We start from the raw sequence: 19671 nt of genomic DNA, 5'->3' as shown, positions 1-19671 counted from the left end.
TGTTTCAGCCCCGTATCGCGTAACGGTAACCGCCGTTACCATTACATATTGGTCGTTACAGCCGAAACGTAACCGATTTGGGATACCTTGGCAGTAGCCCCACCATGGGCGTCCCACATGGGCTTGGGCGTCCCAATGGGTTGGACGCCCAGTCCTACATGAATGCATACGGTGGGCCCCACCTTGTAAAGCTCCACACCAAGGTGGGCCACATACAAGAGGGCCTCAAAATGAATGGCCACAAGGATAAAACACATCATGGTGGGCCACAAAACAAGTGGGACAGCCAGCCTTGCTGGACGTCCCTACCATGGGCGTCCAACCAAGTGGGCCGGTCCAACCACCATATCCGGAAAAGCAGTGGCCCGATTGGCCTGAAACTTGGTAGGTGGGTACCAGCAAAGGTGGGCAACCTCTAGAATAAATTTCAGAATTTTACAAGCATGGGAAATATTTTTAAATTAAATGGCAACCAAATATGCTGCAGAAATCTAGTTGCTGCAGAATTCTAACTGTCCCAATGTTTGGGACCTTATGGAGTAGGCTTAGACCTTACCAAACCGTTGGAAAAATTGTGGGAAGGGTGGTCCTACATCTGGACAACAAGTGGGGTCCTTTGGGGTGGCCCACTTCTTCCAGAAAGTCAGGTAAACATAGTGATTTCTGTCATACGGTATTGTTGAACTATCCGGAAAATTCTGAACAGTTAGCCATTTTTGGCCCAACCCATGGGCCTCAATCATAGGAGATAGGGTGTGGGTCCCATACCACATCAAAGTGGGGTCCACACACTACAAAACCCCTAAAGAAATTTGAGGTAAAAGGGGTCTGGAAATAGATCTAAACATCAACTCAAAACACATACTCCAACTAGGCTGAAATCTGAACAACAACATGTGTTGTCCACATTTTGGCCCATACAATATAATCAAAGGGCCCATAGCCCTAATTCAACATGTGGGGTCCACCTTGATATGTCAACAAAATTCCAAGCTCATAAGTTCACCCAAACCTTCATGAAAAGTGTGATTTGGAGGTCACCCAAACCATGCATGCATGGTTGGGCCTGGACGTCCAATCAAGTGGGCTTGAACGTCCACTTTGCTTGGGGCCTGGGAGGTTGTTGACCTACTTTACTGAGCCACATCTCATCAGCATACATAGAAGAAAATACAAAGAAAGGGGAGAGAAAAGGAACAAGAATCGACCATAGGTGGGTGGTCCCGCCACTAATGGGTCACCCGCACGCAATCCACACCATCACTATTCATATGAGTTACATGCATGGCAAGATACATTAAAATAAATTGTTGGATAGTAGGGGTTTCTTCCCTACATGCATGCAAAGGCCTAGATGGCCCATGAGATGCAAGAAATAAGACGAAATCATCATGGTGGGTCTATGGAAAATAGCCCACCATGGAATGGATTATGTAGGATCTAGGCCCTTAGCATTCATCCTAGGAGCCATGTAGGGCCTCCACCATGGATTGGTGGGCCCTACATGCTTCCATGCATGTAGAAGAAAGAAGAGAAGAAAGGGAAGAAGAAGAAGAGGTGAAGAATGTTGATCAAGCACCCACCTTGAAGAGATGACTCAAAAACTCAAGATCTAGGTTTTATTCTTCAAAAGGGAGGTGTTTGAAGGTTGGAGATGGGTTCTTAGTGGTTAGATGGTGGGGGAGAGAAGGAAGAAAGGGCTGGAGTTAGGAAGAGAGGGGTGGGACGTCCATTGCTAAGAAGGGTGAGAATGAGAGGGAGAGAGAGAGAGAGAGAGAGAGAGAGAGAGAGAGGTATAGGGAAGCAATGATTTCTCTTGCTAAAAAAGAAAGAAACCCCATGATTAGTCTTGGGGGTGGTAACCAAGGCTAATGATAGCCTCTCTAGCTAGCTACTCTAGGCTAGGTTAGGTTAAGTAGGGTTAGGTAGGGTTGGGTGTGTAGGTTCCGTAGAAAGGAGCACCTAGGTGGGACCCACCATGGAAAAATGTGTCGCCCCTATCAAGTGGGCCCTATGCATAATGAGTGGTCAAGAATTGACATGTCAATAACACAAGATACACATGTCGGATTCACGTACGAGACATGGCGTTGGAACCGTGGCGCCAATGTGATGGCAATGGCATAGGTTTCGAGTCGATCCGAGTCGGGTCTACATGACCGGACTTAAAAATGACCGCAAACACTATCCGTAGGTGTCGCGGGTCACCGAGATTCAACCGATAGGACCGCGAGACCTAGGGGACGGAATGCATACTCGGGGTAGGGTCTTACAGCTCTCCCCACCAACAAAAAAAAAAAAAATTTCGTCTTCGAAATTGCCAAAACCAGGATAATGAAAATGCACAAACATCATCATATATATCATCATCAATCACAAGAGAAGGCAATACATGAAGCAATATAACAATCAATCAGCAAACAAATGGGGATAGCGCTCTCGAATCTCGGCTCCGCGCTCCCAAGACGCCTCAACCTCCGAATGATGACCCCACTGCACCTTCACAAAGGGAATGACCTTGGTCCTGAGAACCTACTCCTTCCGATCAAGGATACGAGTCGGCTGTTCAATGTAAGCATCCTCTCGGATCTCAAGGGGCTGCCAATCAATCACTAGAATGATATTTGACCCACACTTTCCCAACATATATACATAGAATACATCGTGGATCCCGGACAACTCTGAAGGTAAGGCAAGCCTTCGCTCCAAACCGAATCACGCCCTTTATAGGCGAGACCTTGAGATATACCATGTCCCCTACTGCAAACTCGAAAGGTCAATGCTGACGATCTGCAAAATTCTTCTGCCGGCTCTGAGCTGTGCGCATCCTCTGCCTGATAATATCTACAACCTCTGATGTCTGCTGCACAAGCTCGGAACCTAGGAGACGACACTCTCCAACCTCGGTCCAACAGCTAGGAGATCTGCACAGTCTACCATATAGTGCCTCAAAAGGAGTCATGCCAATAGTCGCCTGATAACTATTGTTGTACGCGAACTCGGCAAGGCGCAAATACTCGTCCCAAGTACCCGCAAAGTCAATCACACAGGCTCTGAGCATATCCTCAAGAATCCAGTTGACCCTTTTGGTCTGCCCATCCGTCTGCAAATGATAAGCAGTGCTGAGCTGCAAAGTAGTCCCCATCGCCTGCTAAGAGCTCCTCCAAAACTGAGACGTAAATCTGGGGGTCTCGGTCAGATACGATCGAAACCGGAATGCTGTGCAATCTCACAATCTCCTCGATGAAGATCCTCACCAACCGATCCAAAGTCCAGGAAGCATGCATTGGAATGAAATATGTCGACTTCGTCAAACGATCGACGATAACCTAGATGGCATCATGACCGCGTTGAGTCCTCGGCAAACTCATGATGAAAGCCGTTGACACATGCTCCCACTTCCAGACTGGAACGCTCAACGGCTGCAAGGGACCAGGGGGTCTTTAGTGATTGGCCTTGACACGCTGGCAAGTGTCACACTTGGCCACGAAGCTAGCAATCTAGCGCTTCATCCCCGACCAAAAGTACTGCCTCCTCATATCTCTGTACATCTTCGTGGAGCCCGGGTGAATGGTAAGTCTCAATCGGTGTGCCTCGGTCATCAGATCTCTACGTAACTCTGGCACGTCCGGAACACACAATCGGCCTTTGTAGCAAAGTCCACCATCGGAACCAATCTATCAGTCTAACTGCTCCACGGATGCTACCTCTGCTCAGTATCCCTGTAACGACTCGTCTGTCCGCTAAGCCTCGATCACCCTTGCAACAAGTGAGGGTTAAATCGACAGACTCGAAAGCTGAACAATAGAAGATTGCAAGCCAAACACAAAGTCGAACTCTGATCCATCCTCAAGCATCTTCCATTCACGAACCATCATCTATGCCACCAAACGATTCGTATCCTTGATCGGAAGGAGCAGATTCTCAGGACCAAGGTCATTCCCCTGGTGAAGGTGCAGTGGGGTCATCATTTGCAGGCTGAGGCGTCTTGGGAGCGCGAAGCCGAGATTCAAGAGCGTTATCCCCATTTGTTTGCTGATTGATTGTTGTATTGCTTAATGTATTGCCTTCTCTTGTGATTGATGATGATATATATGATGATGTTTGTGTATTTTCATTGTCCTCGTTTTGGCAATTTCAAGGAAGAAATTTTTTTGTTGGTGGGGAGAGCTGTAAGACCCTACACCGAGTATGCATTCCCTTCCCCTAGGTCTCGCAGTCCTACCGGTCAAATCCCGGTGACCCGCGACCTACGGATAGAGTTTGCGGTCATCCTTAAATCCGGTCACGTAGACCCGACTCGGATCGACTCGAAACCGATGCCATTGCAACCGCATCGGCGCCGCGGTTCTAATGCCGCGTCTCGTGCGTGAATCCGACATGTGCGTCTTGTATTATTGACCTGTCAATTCTTGACCACTCATCATGCATGGGGCCCACTTAATAGGGGCCCACACGTTTTTCCGTGGTGGGTCTCACCTAGGTGCTCCTTTCTAGGGAACCTACACACCTAACCCTACCAAAACTAACCTAGCCTAGAGTAGCTAGCTAGAGAGGCTATCATTAGCCTTGGTTACCCACCCCAAGACTCATCATGGGGTTTCTCTCTTTTCTAGCAAGAGAAATCATTGCTTCCCTACACCTCTCTTCTCTCTCTCTCCCTCTCATTCTCTCATTCTCACCCTCCTTAGCAATGGACGTCCCACCCCTCTCTTCCTAATTCCAGCCCTTTCTTCCTTCTCTCCCCCACCATCTAACCACTAAGAACCCATCTCCAACCTTCAAACACCTCCCTTTTGAAGAATAGAACCTAGATCTTGAGTTTTGGAGTCATCTCTTCAAGTTGGGCGCTTCATCAACATTCTTCACCTCTTCTTCTTCTTCCCTTTCTTCTCTTCTTTCCTCTACATGCATGGAAACATATAGGGCCTACCAATCCATGGTGGAGGCCCTACATGGCTCCTAGGATAAAGGCTAAGGGCCTAGATCCTACATAATCCATTCCAGGCCATTTTCCATGGACCCACCATGATGATTTCCTCTTATTTATTACATCTCATGGGCCATCTAGGCCTTTGCATGCATGTAGAGAAGAAACCCCTACCATCCAGCAATTTATTTTAATGTATCTTGTCATGCATGTAACTCATATGAATAGTGATGGTATGGATTGTGTGCGAGTGGCCCATTAATGGCGGGACCACCCACCTATGGTCGATTCTTGCTCCTTTTCTCTCCCTTTTCTCTATATTTTCTTCTATATTTGCTGATGAGGTGTGGCCTAGCAAAATAGGTCAGCAACCTCTCAGGCCCCAAGCAAGGTGGACGTCCAGGCCCAACCATGCATGCATGGTTTGGGTGACCTCCAAATCACACTTTTCATGGAGGTTTGGGTGAACTTATGGGCCTGAAATTTTGTTGACATATCAAGGTGGACCCCACATGTTGAATCAGGGCTATGGGCCCTTTGATTCAGCCCAATTGGAGTATGGGTTTTGGGTTAATGTTTAGATCTATTTCTAGACCCCTTTTACCTCAAATTTCTTTAGGGGTTTTGTAGTATGTGGACTCCACTTTGATGTGGTATGGGACCCACACCCTATCTTCCATGATTGAGGCCCATGTGTTGGGCCAAAGATGGCTAACTGTCCAGAATTTTTTGGACAGTTCAACAATACTGTATGACAGAAATCACTATGCTTACCTAACTTTCTAGAAGAAGTGGGCCACCCCAGAGGACCCCACTTGTTATCCAGATGTAGGACCACCCTTCTCACAATTTTTCCAACGGTTTGGGTAGGTCTAGGCCCACTCCATAAGGTCTCAAACATAGGGACAGTTAGAATTCTGCAGTAAGCAGATTTTTGCAGCATATTTGGTTGCCATTTAATTTAAAAATATTTCCCATGCTTGTAAAATTCTGAAATTTATTCTGGAGGTGGCCCACCCTTGCTGGGACCCACCTACCAAGTTTCAGGCCAATCTGGCCACTGGTTTTCCGAATATGGTGGTTGGACCAGCCCACCTGGCTAGACGCCCATGATAGGGACGTCCAGCAAGGCCGGCCATCCCACCTGTTTTGTGGCCCACCAAGATGTGTGTTTTATCCATGTGCCCATTCATTTTGAGGCCCTCTTGTATGTGGGCCACCTTGATGTGGAGCTTTCCAAGGTGGGGCCCCCCGTATGCATTCATGTAGGACTGGGCGTCCAGCCCATTGGGACACCCAGGCCCATGTGGGACGCCCATGGTGGGGCTGCTGCTAGACCTTTGGTCCAGTAGTGTGGCCCACCTATTTCTAATGTATTTGGGGTGTTCCCTATGCGGTGGGGCCCCTATACCTGATGTTGGACCACTCTAAATCCTTACTCCAATCCGATAGACCATTTTCTAGTCTCCAACAGGCCCATAAAAACTGGCGGAACAAAAATCCAGCAATATATTGTAAATGTACATTGCCTTCGGGCTGAGAATTTAAGGAGTAGGGCCCACCACATTGTGAGGACCTTGAAGGGATTAATTCATGCCCTTAATCCCTAAATTTGGGCTTAATTAATGCACCCTTGAGGCCCACCATAGATTGGGTTATTTGGGACCATGTATGTAGTTAGATGGTTGGACTCTTTACGCCCAAATATGTTGGAACCTTCTTGCTAGGCCCGGTGGACTCTTGGGCCATTTTCACCATAATGTTGTGCTGGGTTAGTGGGCTGGATTTCACAAATGGTTGGGCCCTTGGTTGCCCACCAAATCAATTATATTCTTGGGCCAGGTTGTAGGCCCAACTTACTTGACTAGAGCATGATTTTTTACCATGAGGTTTGAGTAATGGGCTGCCCATTAGGCCCACCACAATATATGGAATTGGTGATCTTTATGTTGGGCCCTAACCTTCCCTACGGGCCCATAGTATTGCATATGGGTTGGGCTAGGTGTGTTGCCTTTGGACCCATGTTTGAGTAGGCCTTAGGCCATTTATTTGAGGCCCAATATGGTATGTATGTGGAATGTTATGGCTGCCCTTCTCTTATTTATGGTGATGTGCGGGCCTTGGGCCCTGATGCGTGAAAGATTATCGTTTGGGCTACCTTCTTGGGACAAATAGTGGTTGGATGTCCACATTTGTGGCCCTAAGGTAGGCTCACTTGCCTCTATGAGTGGTTAAAGGTCCACCATAGACCTTTGCTAGGCCCGTTTCATTTATTTAGGCCCATGTCATTGTCCTTCCTTAGCCTTGTGGGCTCCCCCAGACTATTGGCCCCCATTAGAGAATTTGTCTAAGTACCTAGAGTTAGTCCCTACTTGGACAGGGGGAGCGTACGACATCGTACATCGCCGCATAGGGCATCTTGTTCATCTTCATGACCCATATACATCATTGTGTGCTTGGTTGGCATTATGTGTGTATGGTCATGGTTGTGCCATTGGGCAGATATGATGGTTTCCCAGAGGGATGAAGTTCCCCTCTTGAGCACGTTGGATGCTTGGAGCTGATGCATGACTGGTGTGCGTGATTCATGCATCTGGCATTTCATTACATGGCTTATATTCACCCTTGCTTCATCAAGGCCGTAGCCTCCATAGGAGTATCGTGAATGACCGTATTGGACACCGGAAATGTTACTTGAGCATTTAAGGCACGTAGGATGTCCTTGGGTGAAAGCCCCTAAACCTTCATGGTACCAGGAGACACTTCAACACCGAGACTGAGTGAAAAACATGAGCACCCAAGTGCCTTATACCATTAGGCCGCGACTCCCACTGCAGCGTGGTCGGTTGAGATGGGGTGTGGCCTTACTCGCCCGGGTGAAGAGAGCGTATACTAGGCCGAGTTTGACCAGCTCGTAAATGGGTCCGCTACCGTCGAGCCTTGTTGGTGATTGGCCGTCCACAAGCGGGTAGTGAGATCTTTTACGCTCGCTGGGCTGCGCAGCGAGGATAGCTGCAGTCAGCATGTAGTGTATTTAACCCCGGTGATTTCCCTATAGTGGAACTGTATATGATTGTGGACTTGATATGAGGACGGGCATGTATTGCATTGCATTGGCATTGGCTTTATAGGCCTTTTGTGCATCACCTCGGTATGGCGCCCAGTACTCATGTATTTCTTTGCATAGCCTTGGTACAGCTTGTTGCATTCATGATTGTCATAGCTTAGCCTTGGTATGGCTAGTGGCATGAATAGTGTTCATGGTTCATGCCGAGCTTCTGCATTCTCTGATATTTCTTTCCGGCACTGGTATTACACACACTTACACCGCCCTCTAAGCTTTCTATAAGCTTATGCACGAATGATGCATGCAGGTGATTCTAGGCCAAAGAGCGGAGCAGGAGTTGGGGCGTGCCGCTGATCCTTTTGGAGTTTCCTTTATATAGAATTTGTATTTCCCTTTACGCCTTGTATCTTGAAAAGTTTAAATTCTTAGTGGATCTTATAATGTGTCCCTGTAGTTATTTCATGTGGTTACTATGTTATGATCTTGGGTATGCTCTTATGGATTGAACTTATGTTATAGAAATCCTCCTTGTGGGATCCCAGGATCGGAACCTGGTGAATGGGTGCCAGGAGCTGAAAATGGGATACTACGGAGGCTGTCAGTGCCGGAGTCGGCTATCGGGATTCTTACGAGTTCCAGTCACTGAATCTGGGGCATGACAGATCTCAACCTAAAACCCTATATCTGCACGTATCCCTTGTCCATTTAAAGATGTAAACCAATCACATTGTTCCTAATCCTTGCCTAAGCCTATCCTACCATCAAAATACCAATTCGACCACGACATCATAAGATATTTCCATTTTAGCACACTTAGTGCTTATACGCTTTGAAGCCTATAAGTGTATGAATAATTGACTGTTTAAGATTCCATCCAACCACATCTTGCATCCATCTTTGATTTAGTATTTTATCCATTTTCTTGATCATCGGACCACTCGATCATAGTAAACTAACCATGAAGTCACTAGATCCATTCGCTCGCACATCCTCTTGATATTCGCTCCATTCATCTCATTCTTCATGTAGGTATATGCTTATTCTACCTTAGAAAGTTCATTCTGATGACCCTACATGGATTTACCATGCACAAGCACTTAAGTAATTCATGATATATTAGCCCATACACCTTGTCGTGCTTATATCTTCTTACATACAAGTCTAATCAAGAAACCCCCCGTACATTTATCTAGTGATCATATTAAGATTCCAACCATCCATTTAGTTTCCTACATGCTTAACTCTAAGATCACCAATCATGACTTCGGGCTAGTCGATAGATGAAAGTCCCTAAAGCTATTATAACAAGCTTGGCCCCTGGGTTGAAGTCCCTAAAGCGAATCTAAGTATATGGGAATGTTTAAATTCAAGTGGAATTCATGCATTTGGTATACCAGAACACTGGCAAATATTTGGGCAAATTGACGTCCCATGGGTTAAAAATCCCTAAAAGCAAAATAAGTGGGGCGATAGCAACCCTTAGGTTGAAAGACCTTAAACCCCAACTGGTACCTTTTGGCTCGCCTTGGCCTAGGTGGAGTGTATGGAGTATTGGAGGATTTGGCACTTTCATTGGAAGACAGGTGTTTTACTCGACCACGCTAAGTTGGTCCCTCACCTTGGTCTTAGTGGAGTTACGCATGTCAGGATTGCAAACTAGCATTAAAGGACAAGGGTTGTATTGGGAAGGTGTTGGCCTACCAATGATAAAAAGGCTCAGGTGTTCTGATGATTGGTGTATTGAGAATGATGGCATCCTATACTCATGCATCCATGTTGGGTTCATATTTGAAATCATGAATTTGCATTATATCTTGTGATTATTCTCAGTTATAATTGTTAATCTTGAGAAATGTTGTAACCTGCTATATTTGGAATATGTGATGATCTTAGTTACCAATCATAATGGGAACATTTGTTAATCTTGATTACTTGCGATATTTGGAATATTTGTTAATCTTGGTTGCCTGCTAAATTTGGAATATCTGCTAGTTTTAGTCACCTACTATATATTAAAAAATCTACCTTAAAAAAAAAATTTAATTAAATTAAATTTTAAAAAAAAAAAATCACTTTAGAAAGATTGGCTATCTCTATATGTATTAGTGGAAATTTGGTGTAAATCTTCCTCTCTGAGCTTCACAACTCACCCTCGTTGGGATTTAAAATTTCAAGGTCAAGATCAAGTTAGGAGAGCAAGCGGAGCATAGTTCTAGAAGTTAATTTTGCCTAGTTGGTTTTTTGTTTGAGTTTTTATTGTAAAGGAGTTGTAGCGGATGTAGGATTAAGCTCTAGTTAATTGTATATGTATTCCTTGCATTTGTAAAGTATATATAATGTAGAATAAAATTATGTGGTTGATGTTTGAAATAGCGATTATTGTTCTTATCTGCTTATATATTTTTAGTCATGTCCTGGGATGCAAGACCGGGGTTTGGCCAACCCGGGTGCTGAATTTCAAGGCATGACATTTAATGAAGACATCAACTAGTTGCTTCACAGAAGAAACTTGAAAGGTTTTTATTATCTTCACCTTCTCCCTGATGAAATAATAATCCACTTCTACATGTTCTTTGTTCTCCCATGAAATACGTAATTTTCCTATATGTGAATGGTTATCGCATTTGCAGAATGTAAGACCATTGGAAGCTACAAATGGACTCCCAAGTTTGAAAAGTGTGAATGATTATGACTTCACATGTCCCATGAGCCATTACTCTAAACTCAGCCTCTACACTAGATCTTGCAACCTATTGCTTCTTTATCTTCCAAGCAATGAGATTTCCATTTAATCCCTATTTGGACACTTTGATTCCATAGTAAATTAAAACAAAAGCATCATAAATTGATGAAGCCATCGGTTGGATTGCAACTGTAAAGGCTGTGATCCAGTGCCGCCTTCGATTGTTGGGTGTCAGTCAATGTTATCGATATCACTACACGTTTCGCTGGCCGGAGATACGGAAACAATATCATTATCGCCAATAATATCACTGATAACCAAAGATGCAGGAAAACATTAGGAAAACATGGGGAAAATGATGGAATTTTTCAAAGAAACTTCAGGAGATGCTAAAATACATATATTTGTACATTTAGGAATATATATATATATATATATATATATATATATATATATATATATATATATATATATATATATAAAACTGAGAATTGGAGGTAGCACTAGATAAAAGGACTGCCACTAAGAGATCAATCAGCCATCATGATAATATACTACACCATTCACCAAAATCTCAATATGGACCAACAAATCTTAGTGAAATTAGGGGATTTACACCGTTCGAAAGGATAGATTCCACACAAAAGTCCTTCATACAGCCACAACCAGACTTGATATCAGCAGTCAAATCTGACACAGAAACTAGACACCGAACCTTGAATGCTCAAATCTAAGCCCAAAAAGCTCATCAGACGCATTCAATAATCAGGTCTGCCCAAGAAAATCCAATTTCCAGGCCTTAACGTTTCCATCTGGCTCCAAAAGTTGAACATGAACCATTGAAGGAATTACATCTTAATAACAAATATGCACATTGCTCAGATCTGACCTGGACAGAGAAAAAAACAGCAGACCTGTCCCAAGATCAGATCTGATTGGTTCCTTCCTGGGTAAGATGTAGCAGTAGAGAATAGAAGCCACACAGATATTAAAACCTTCTGGCAAATTTGTCCATTGAGGTGGGATCGATTCTCCTCCCTCCAAATGAAGAGACAATGATGAAGAGAAGATGTGGCTTTGATACCAACTTGAGTTTCTAGAATGGATTTAGAGAAGTAAAAGAAAGAATGAAAAGAAAAGAAAGAGAAGGGAAGAAACATGAGATCAGAGAGAGATGATTAGTATTCCAAAAGGAGACCAAACCCGAATATTAGGTTAAAAAGACAAAAATGCCCCTAATAAGTGACTTTACTATTTAAAAAATAAATAAATAAAACAAACTACCCAAAGGCGATAGAAATAAAGTAAATGATATATGTGTGTGTGTGTGTGAACCCTTCAAGAGGTTCATGGTGTTACTGCTTTTGCTGTTAAGATCCAGTGGACTTACAGATAACCTCTAAGGTTTCCCTTCTCAACGCAAGCATCATCAAAAAGAACCCAAACCAAAGTTTAAAAAAGAAACATTTTTCCAGCTCTATATTATTTATTAGAGATTTTTCAATACAACTTACAAGTATACCCCAACTCAAGTAGGGGCGGCAATAGGTCGGATCAACCCTATTAATCTCATCGCATTGCATGTGCAAGCTTATGAGAAGGAAGAAGATAATGGGGTGTAAAAGGAATGACCTAGACACCCACCCCTAAGGTATCCTTAGTTGTACTAATGGAAAGAATGGTACAATTACAAGAAATGCCCCTCCTAGGTGAGACAAAATAATATAACATCGATATGATACCATGTACAACTACAACTGATGTTGAGGCCCACTCATCCATGTTAAATCATTTGTCTCTACAATTCTCCTCAAAACTGAGGCTGAGTGAACAACAACAATTTGTCGATTTGATAATCATGACGAGTGGTGTTAACAAAAGAAATAAAACATCTATAACCAAAAACAAAAACAATTGGGGCAAGAGCCCATTCTTCATAATAGACTGAATCAAAAGAAAATATGCTCTTATTAATACTAGAAGGATAAGTAGTTCAACAATGCTGAGACAAATTGACAAGTATCATGCTGAAAAGTAACATTATCAAAGAATTTATTTGAAGAACAACATAAGCGAAATAGTGGACATGTGACCTAAGCATGTATGCCATAATTGCTCATGCTCTTTATTACCAGCATGGGACTCTGAAACAAAAATAGCAGAGGTATCACCCGCATCCAAGATATACAACCCTTTAGCTTCATATTCATCACAAATACTCTTGGTCTTTAGACCACAACTAATAGAGTGAGATAGGAAAAAGGTAACACAGCAATTCAACTGTTTAGCAAGGGCACCCATATATAACAGGTTATGGGTAAAGGATGGAAGAACATGAAGAACAAATTCATATGTCAAGCATGAGGGGAGCCGACAAGAACCTTTTCTACTTTTTAGAAACTCCAGATTAGGACCCATCGGTGATTGATGGGAAATTGAGTATGTGAGGAAGTTGCCTTCTTTGCCTGTCATATGATCTGAGACTATGACACATGTCATATGATCTCTGATCCAAGATGTAGGAGTAGGGTGCAGATGTGACACATGATTAGCAAAAATGATGTATCCCCAATCCCCCCGGGTTCTTTTGGCAGGTAGGATGAAGCCCAGTTAGGAACTCAAATATTCTTCGTTGTTCCAGCCACTTATGAAGTACTTCGGAAATAGGACTGGCTGGCTGACAATGATCTAGTTCTTCTCACTTCTTAAGTAAAGCTAAATAATGTTCTTCTAAGAGGATTCCCCTTATTGCATATTTGTGATTTCCCAATGCAACTCATAAGTGCAAGCAAGCTTTCACATTGGGAATATATTCTAACAATAGTATCCCATACTTCCTTGGCAGTCCTCAAAAATACCAATCCACAACTGATACTAGATTTGCGTAGAGTGAAGCAATGACAACATAACAGTCGGATACTCACTTTTGCAGTCATCATGTGATGGGTCATTTGCGGGTGGCTCCCTCTTATTGTCGATTAGCTGAACTTCTTCCCACAGCCAATGAACATTCTAGTAGACAGTGACCATTCGAAATAATTCTCCCCATCCAGTTTCGTCATTGTATAACCAATCCTGGATGATGATCTTAATTTCCTAACCCCGTGGTCACACCAACCTTCTAATCACCCATTCCAACACAATCGCCCGTATACAAAACTCAACAGAGATATCACATACTAGTTGAATAAAAAGCACTCACCACATGAGAAGATCTGACAACACCCAAATGAACCAGACTACGAACATCACAAACATGCAAGGAACAGCAACCCAGCAGGCTACAGACAGGCTTGATCGAACAACAAAATTGGCAGGAGACCGACAACAACTCTGGCGACACCGGTAGAAGACGGTCAACTGGTGCAGTTATGCCAGCTAGTGCTCGCAGCTAGTGTGGCTAGGATGACTAGGGCCGTTGGTAGGTGTGGTTGCACCATCAAGGCCAGGAAGTAGGCAAGACTTCCAGGCTAGGCCAACAAGTGGTTTGGCTGCCCATAGTTAGGGTCAGTAAGTGATCGGTTGCCTCCAGTGAAGAGAAGATGAAGAAAATAAGTGGTAAGAAAAGAGGACCAATATTTACAACCTTGTCTCTCAGCATGTAAACATGGTTGGGAGGAAACTAGCACGTTTCAAAGTTCAAATTTCAGAAGTCCATTTTGAAATTCATCTTAATATCGCTACCGGCCATTTACGGAGGGTGGAAGATATGAGCCCACTGATTCTCAGTGAACACTTGCCATACACAATCCTTTCCCATAAATATACATATACATATACATATAAGGTCTCGCATGCAACCAGTGTATGCATCAGTGTGCGCACACGTGTCTTTGTGTATTAGGAGCAATATTGGATACATTGCCCACATTGAGTAGATGTGATACTAATACCATGAAATTCAAAGTAGCTAGCCATGTGCAAGCATAAACCAAAATGTAAAAATGAAAGAGAAGATCAACATCGCTTTTAACGGAGGTTTGTTCAATAGGAATAAAAGAGGAATAGGAAGGAAAAAAAAAAAAAAACTTTTGGAGGTTTTTGCATCTTACAAAGCTGAAGTGGTTGTCGTAGTCATCAAGATGGTGAAATTGGGTTGTTGCTGATTACAATGCTTGATAACCGGAATCGTTGCCATTCCTTCACCTAAAAAGAAATGCCACCAACATCATAATCCAATTCCTAATTCTTTTTATTGTTCTCCTTACTAGTATAGATGGGGAAATGGAGGTCGGCCAAAACATTAAATATGATTGATTTGTTCTCAATGTTGTAGGAATTCAGAATGAAGACTTAGGGGTCGTTTGGATGCCTGCAAGGTCCTTAAGTTGTAAAGGGATTACAGGTAATCTGACTATGGGGGCTATTTGGATGCATGTATTTGCCTTGCCTGTAAAGGCTTTAAAGGCTATAAACAGATCACAGCTTTTAGTTGTAATCTGAAACCTGGTTAAAAGCCATGTTTCATATTACAGGTAAAGTTCTTACAGCTAAAAAAGCATTATACATGTTAGAACACAATGGTTAATATACACTCATGATATGTGGGGCCCACCATAATGTGTATAGGACAGCTGATCTATCCACCGTGTGCTTCCCTTGATGCTCTCCTGTGGCCCTAAAAAAACAGCTCGTCTATTATCAAATGGACCACACGAGGGAAGGATGGGACACCCACTATTAAAAACTTCTAGATTGCAATTGGGGCCCACAATGATGAGTGGAAGACACCCAATCTGTTTAGTGTGTGCATGCTTTAATGCCCTCTTAGTGCCTTTAAAAAAAAAAATCAAGTCTTTCTTGTGTGATTTTTGCAGATTTTGGAAGGTTCACCACCCAAGCTCTCTGGCATGAATACCTACTTTATTCATTGTAAACACTTTACAGGCTAGCCAAACACACAATCTGTTTACCTGTAAACAGATTACCACTTAAAAGCCAAAAGGAATAGCATGTAAACAGATTACAAGTGAAACTCTTTTCAGGTATAATGTGTTTACAACTTTAAAAAAATTAGGCAATTGCTACACGCGTTTTTTTTCCATATGAGTTGTTTTTCTTGGTTTTTTTTTTTTTTTTTTTTAAAAAAAAAAAAAAATTGGGATTGTAGGGTGTAGCTTGAACGTGGTGGAGGATGTCCCCTCTCGAAGGGACATTTTCCTATTGAATAGTGAAATTTCGCCATTCGGATTTCAGCCATCTTATCACCATTCCAGAAGAGGAGAAATCTATGGAAGACTGTTAAAATCCGATGAAGAGGAAGCGATTATCACCATCGGACGGTGTAGAGAGAGAAGGAGATGATTACCAAGGGAGACGGCATGGAACCAGAGGAGGGGACCAGGAGGGCGAGGAGAGGAAGGATGGCCAAGACGCTCTGGCCAGCGGAGAGGGTGTTCGAGGCCGCGGAGCTTCCGCCATTGGAGATGAAAGAAGAGAAAAGGGGAGAGACCTCTGCTCGCTGCTCTGTATAGAAAGTACGCCACCCTCCCTCGCTTTCCTCCACACCTCATTCTCTCTCTCTCTCTCTCTCTCTCTCTCTCTCTCTTCTGGGTAGAATACTGTTTCTTTCAGAGTAGAAGAGGGAGACGAGTGTTGAGTGTTGGGCGTCGTTTGTATGCGCTGGACAAGTCACTTTTAAGGATGTCCATGTCCAGGGAACGAGGAAGAATGCCGTGTGAGACAGGACATGTTCATCAACCGATCTACGCTGTGTAGACGCCTTGTCTTGAAAATCAGGCTCAATCTGATCGTTAAGTTGGCTACACAAACGGCCTACCTGCGTGACTGTGAGGGGTCGTTTGGATGCCTTTAACGTCCTTAAGTTGTGAAGGGATTACAGGTAATCTGATGACGGGACGTCTGGATGCCTGTCTTTGATTATAAATGCTTTACAGGCTGTAAACAAATTACAGCTTAGTGGTAATATGAAATCGGATAAAAAGATTACTGGTAATGTCTTTACTGTTAAAAAGGCATTATATATGTAATCACACAATAGTTAATATACACTCATAATATATGGGGCCCACCGTCATGTGTATGGTATATCTAATCTATCCATCATGAGCTTCCCTTTATGCTTTCATATCATCAATAAAAAAAAATAAAAAAAAAGTCAGCTCGTCCATTATCAAATGGAGCACACAGAAATGATGGGACGTCTACCATTAAAAACTTATATACTGCATTTAGGGCCCACATTGTGATAAGTGGAAGATATCTAATCCGTTTAGTGTGTGCATACTTTAATGCTCTCTTTGGGCCCTAAAAAAATCAAGTCTTTCTTGTGTGATTTGTAAATTTTGAAAAGTTCACCTTATAAGCTTTATGGTATGAATACCTATTTAATTCATTGTAAACACTTCATGGGCTAGTCAAACACACAAATTGCTTACCTATAAATAAATTATCACTTAAAAGCTAAACGAAATAGCATGCAAACCAACTACATCTGAAATTCTTTTCAAGTATAATGTGTTTACAACTAAAAAAATTATATGCATCCAAACGACCCCTAAGATCTTTCAAGTTACAAGTGATTTAGAGGTATTCTCATTTGGATGTAAGTAATAAATTACTTATAAGTAACGTTTGTGTTTGGTGAAGTGTAGTTTACTTACATGTAAGAAGCTATATACTTACACAAAATCGAACTAAAAGTAGAGTCATCCCAAAAATGTTATAATTACATAAAAAGTTTGGCATCAAGTATACTGTTTTGTTAAGCCTATTTAGATAATATCTAAGCCAATTCTTAAACTAAACTAATCATCAAGTTGGTTATAAAAGTGAGCTTACGTGTTCAAAATACCAATAATGTAGAACAATAACTCAATATGAGCATTGAAATGAAGCCATGAGAAAATTTTAATTGAACTCATTGATAAATCTTTTTGTTACAGCTAGATGATTGGGTTTTTTTTTTTTACTGAATTTGCAATAAGAACATCTATAAGAAAATAGTGCAGTAAATTGAAGAAACATCTCGCAAAGAGACGGGATTCTTTTGAGGCCATTACAGAAGTTAAATCAGCCAAAACTCCACGGCTCATTTATAGAGTTGGATCATATATGTTCAAATTATTGGAAGTAACTCAGCTTTCTCACTCGATGTTGATCGGGAAAGCCTGAATGGAGCTTGATCATTGTATAACTTCCAAGGCCCACCAAATAATCAAATATTCTTACATATCATAAATATACAACGAGTGGCATCGGTCCTCAAATCTAATTAATTGTGTAATTGGAGTATCTAATTAGAAATTAAATGGAAATGAATTTTAATGCCAATCCATGTATGGCAGCATTTAGTAACATACATATTAATGCAAAAAAAAAAAAAAAAATGTGGCGCACAACAATCAGATACTAACAAATAGTAACACAGATTACATAATAATAATGCAAATTATATAATAAACTGGCAATGAATAAAAATAATCAGACAATTGAGATTCTTGTGTGCGGGCCCTTGATGGGTTGGACCACACATAAGATGGTAAAATAAAATAAAAATGGTCCACCCTGATGAGGAATAGTTAAATGAAAAAAGTTGGACCATGGGACCCACTTGGATGTATGTTTTGTTGGTTCATAATGTGGCATGGCCCAAAGAAGAAAAGAAGATCCAACTCTCATATGGGCCTCACCACAAGCAATAGTGGTGATTGAATGCCCACTTCTTGTGGGCCTCAAAAGAGTCGAATCAAGGTTATATTTATGTTTTCCCTTCATCTAGGTTTACATAACCTTATCAACGGTGGGACTTCAAAGTCTTTAGTGGTGGACGTTCAATCGCTAATATTCCTGTGATGTAGCCTACTTGAGAATTGGATTTGCAATTCATTTTTTGGCCCAAGCCCTACAATGAGTTGGCAGAACTGATGGACAACATGGCTATATCAATACATAAAGAGGGCCCCATGTCATAACCTCGTCAAATTTGGGCCTGATTCAAAAGTAAGAAAAAAAAAAGAAGCTCCTAACCCTACCAAATGTAGAGAGGCACACAACAACTATAGAGATAGAGAGCCGATGTATGATGGAGAGAGAGTACCAATCAGCTCCAATCTCTCTCTCTCTCTCTTTATGCAATCAGCTCCAATCCAAACGTTGGGCTTGTATGTCACTTACAAGGAAGTGACTTCCCACCCCTAGCCCCTACACTTCCTGGAAGATTTGCCTATAAGTAACTTACACATGAATTTCCTCCCCCAAACACCACCTATAAATGACTTACCTATAAATCACTTACATTTTACCCAATTTACAGGCATCCAAAAAGGCCCTAAGAGTTCATTTCAATGCCTATAAGGAGTCGTTTAGGTGCTTGTAAACACTTTGCACCTGCCTGTCTAATTGTGTTAAACCAGTGACTCAGATGATGCCACGTGGCAGCAAAATCTCAATAAGAGAAAAAAGGAAGATTTTTCGAATGCTCCGATGGCCGAATGAGATCGAAATCTGTAAAGTCATGAGTAGAACAAAAGGGTAAGCCCAACTGGCTATAGTAAGGGCACAATGTCACATATCTCATTCACGTGGCAAGCCAATTAACCACTAGGGTGGTCTCATGACCAAAGTTAGGTAATGACTGAAATATAGTCACACCAAATAACTAGTTCGGCCGATGCACTATTGTAACACCCTGAAAATCGGGGGTCGAGTAAAAGCCCAACTCCCGAGTTCCAACGCATCACTTATGCAACATATTTAATGATTATTAAATGTTGTTTGTATTAGTGCATAAAACATGAATGAGATTAAGTCAAAGCAGCAAAACATAATCCAGGGACAGTTGTAATACGCAAGCAGAAGACTTACTCAAATATGTATAGCGTTATAACACAACATAGGTCCCCAAAGTATGTATGCATTGTCAGGTCAATAATTACATGTATTGTTTCAAAATACAAAACGTCAAAAATGTGATAGTCCACTACAAGTATAACCCTAAAGTCTCGTCGATCCAGATGGCCTAAGCGAAAT

The 19671-nt window shown here is 42.2% G+C and overlaps 1 protein-coding gene across 7 annotated transcripts in view; it reads right to left on the bottom strand.

Annotated features, from left to right (window-relative positions):
* Positions 1-16516, bottom strand: part of LOC131251867 (probable 3-deoxy-D-manno-octulosonic acid transferase, mitochondrial) — an 87697-nt gene extending 71181 nt beyond the window's left edge. For 3 of the 7 annotated variants that reach the window (XM_058252863.1, XM_058252883.1, XM_058252870.1), the window contains exons 1-2: positions 15989-16512; positions 14733-14826 (exon numbers count right to left, since the gene is read on the bottom strand). In XM_058252863.1, coding sequence (XP_058108846.1) covers positions 14733-14826; positions 15989-16193 — 299 coding nt within the window. In that variant the 5' untranslated portion in view covers positions 16194-16512. Of the gene's footprint in view, positions 1-14732; positions 14827-15988 lie in introns of all 7 variants that reach the window. The other 4 variants (XM_058252904.1, XM_058252897.1, XM_058252889.1 and 1 more) reach the window with 3 other exon arrangements.
* Positions 16517-19671: the final 3155 nt, after the last annotated feature.

The sequence above is a fragment of the Magnolia sinica genome, chromosome 1, assembly GCF_029962835.1.
Source record: "Magnolia sinica isolate HGM2019 chromosome 1, MsV1, whole genome shotgun sequence".
In the NCBI taxonomy this organism is placed as follows: Eukaryota; Viridiplantae; Streptophyta; class Magnoliopsida; order Magnoliales; family Magnoliaceae; genus Magnolia; species Magnolia sinica.
Note: the sequence above shows the minus strand (reverse complement) of the source record. Positions and strands in the feature narration are given on the sequence as shown.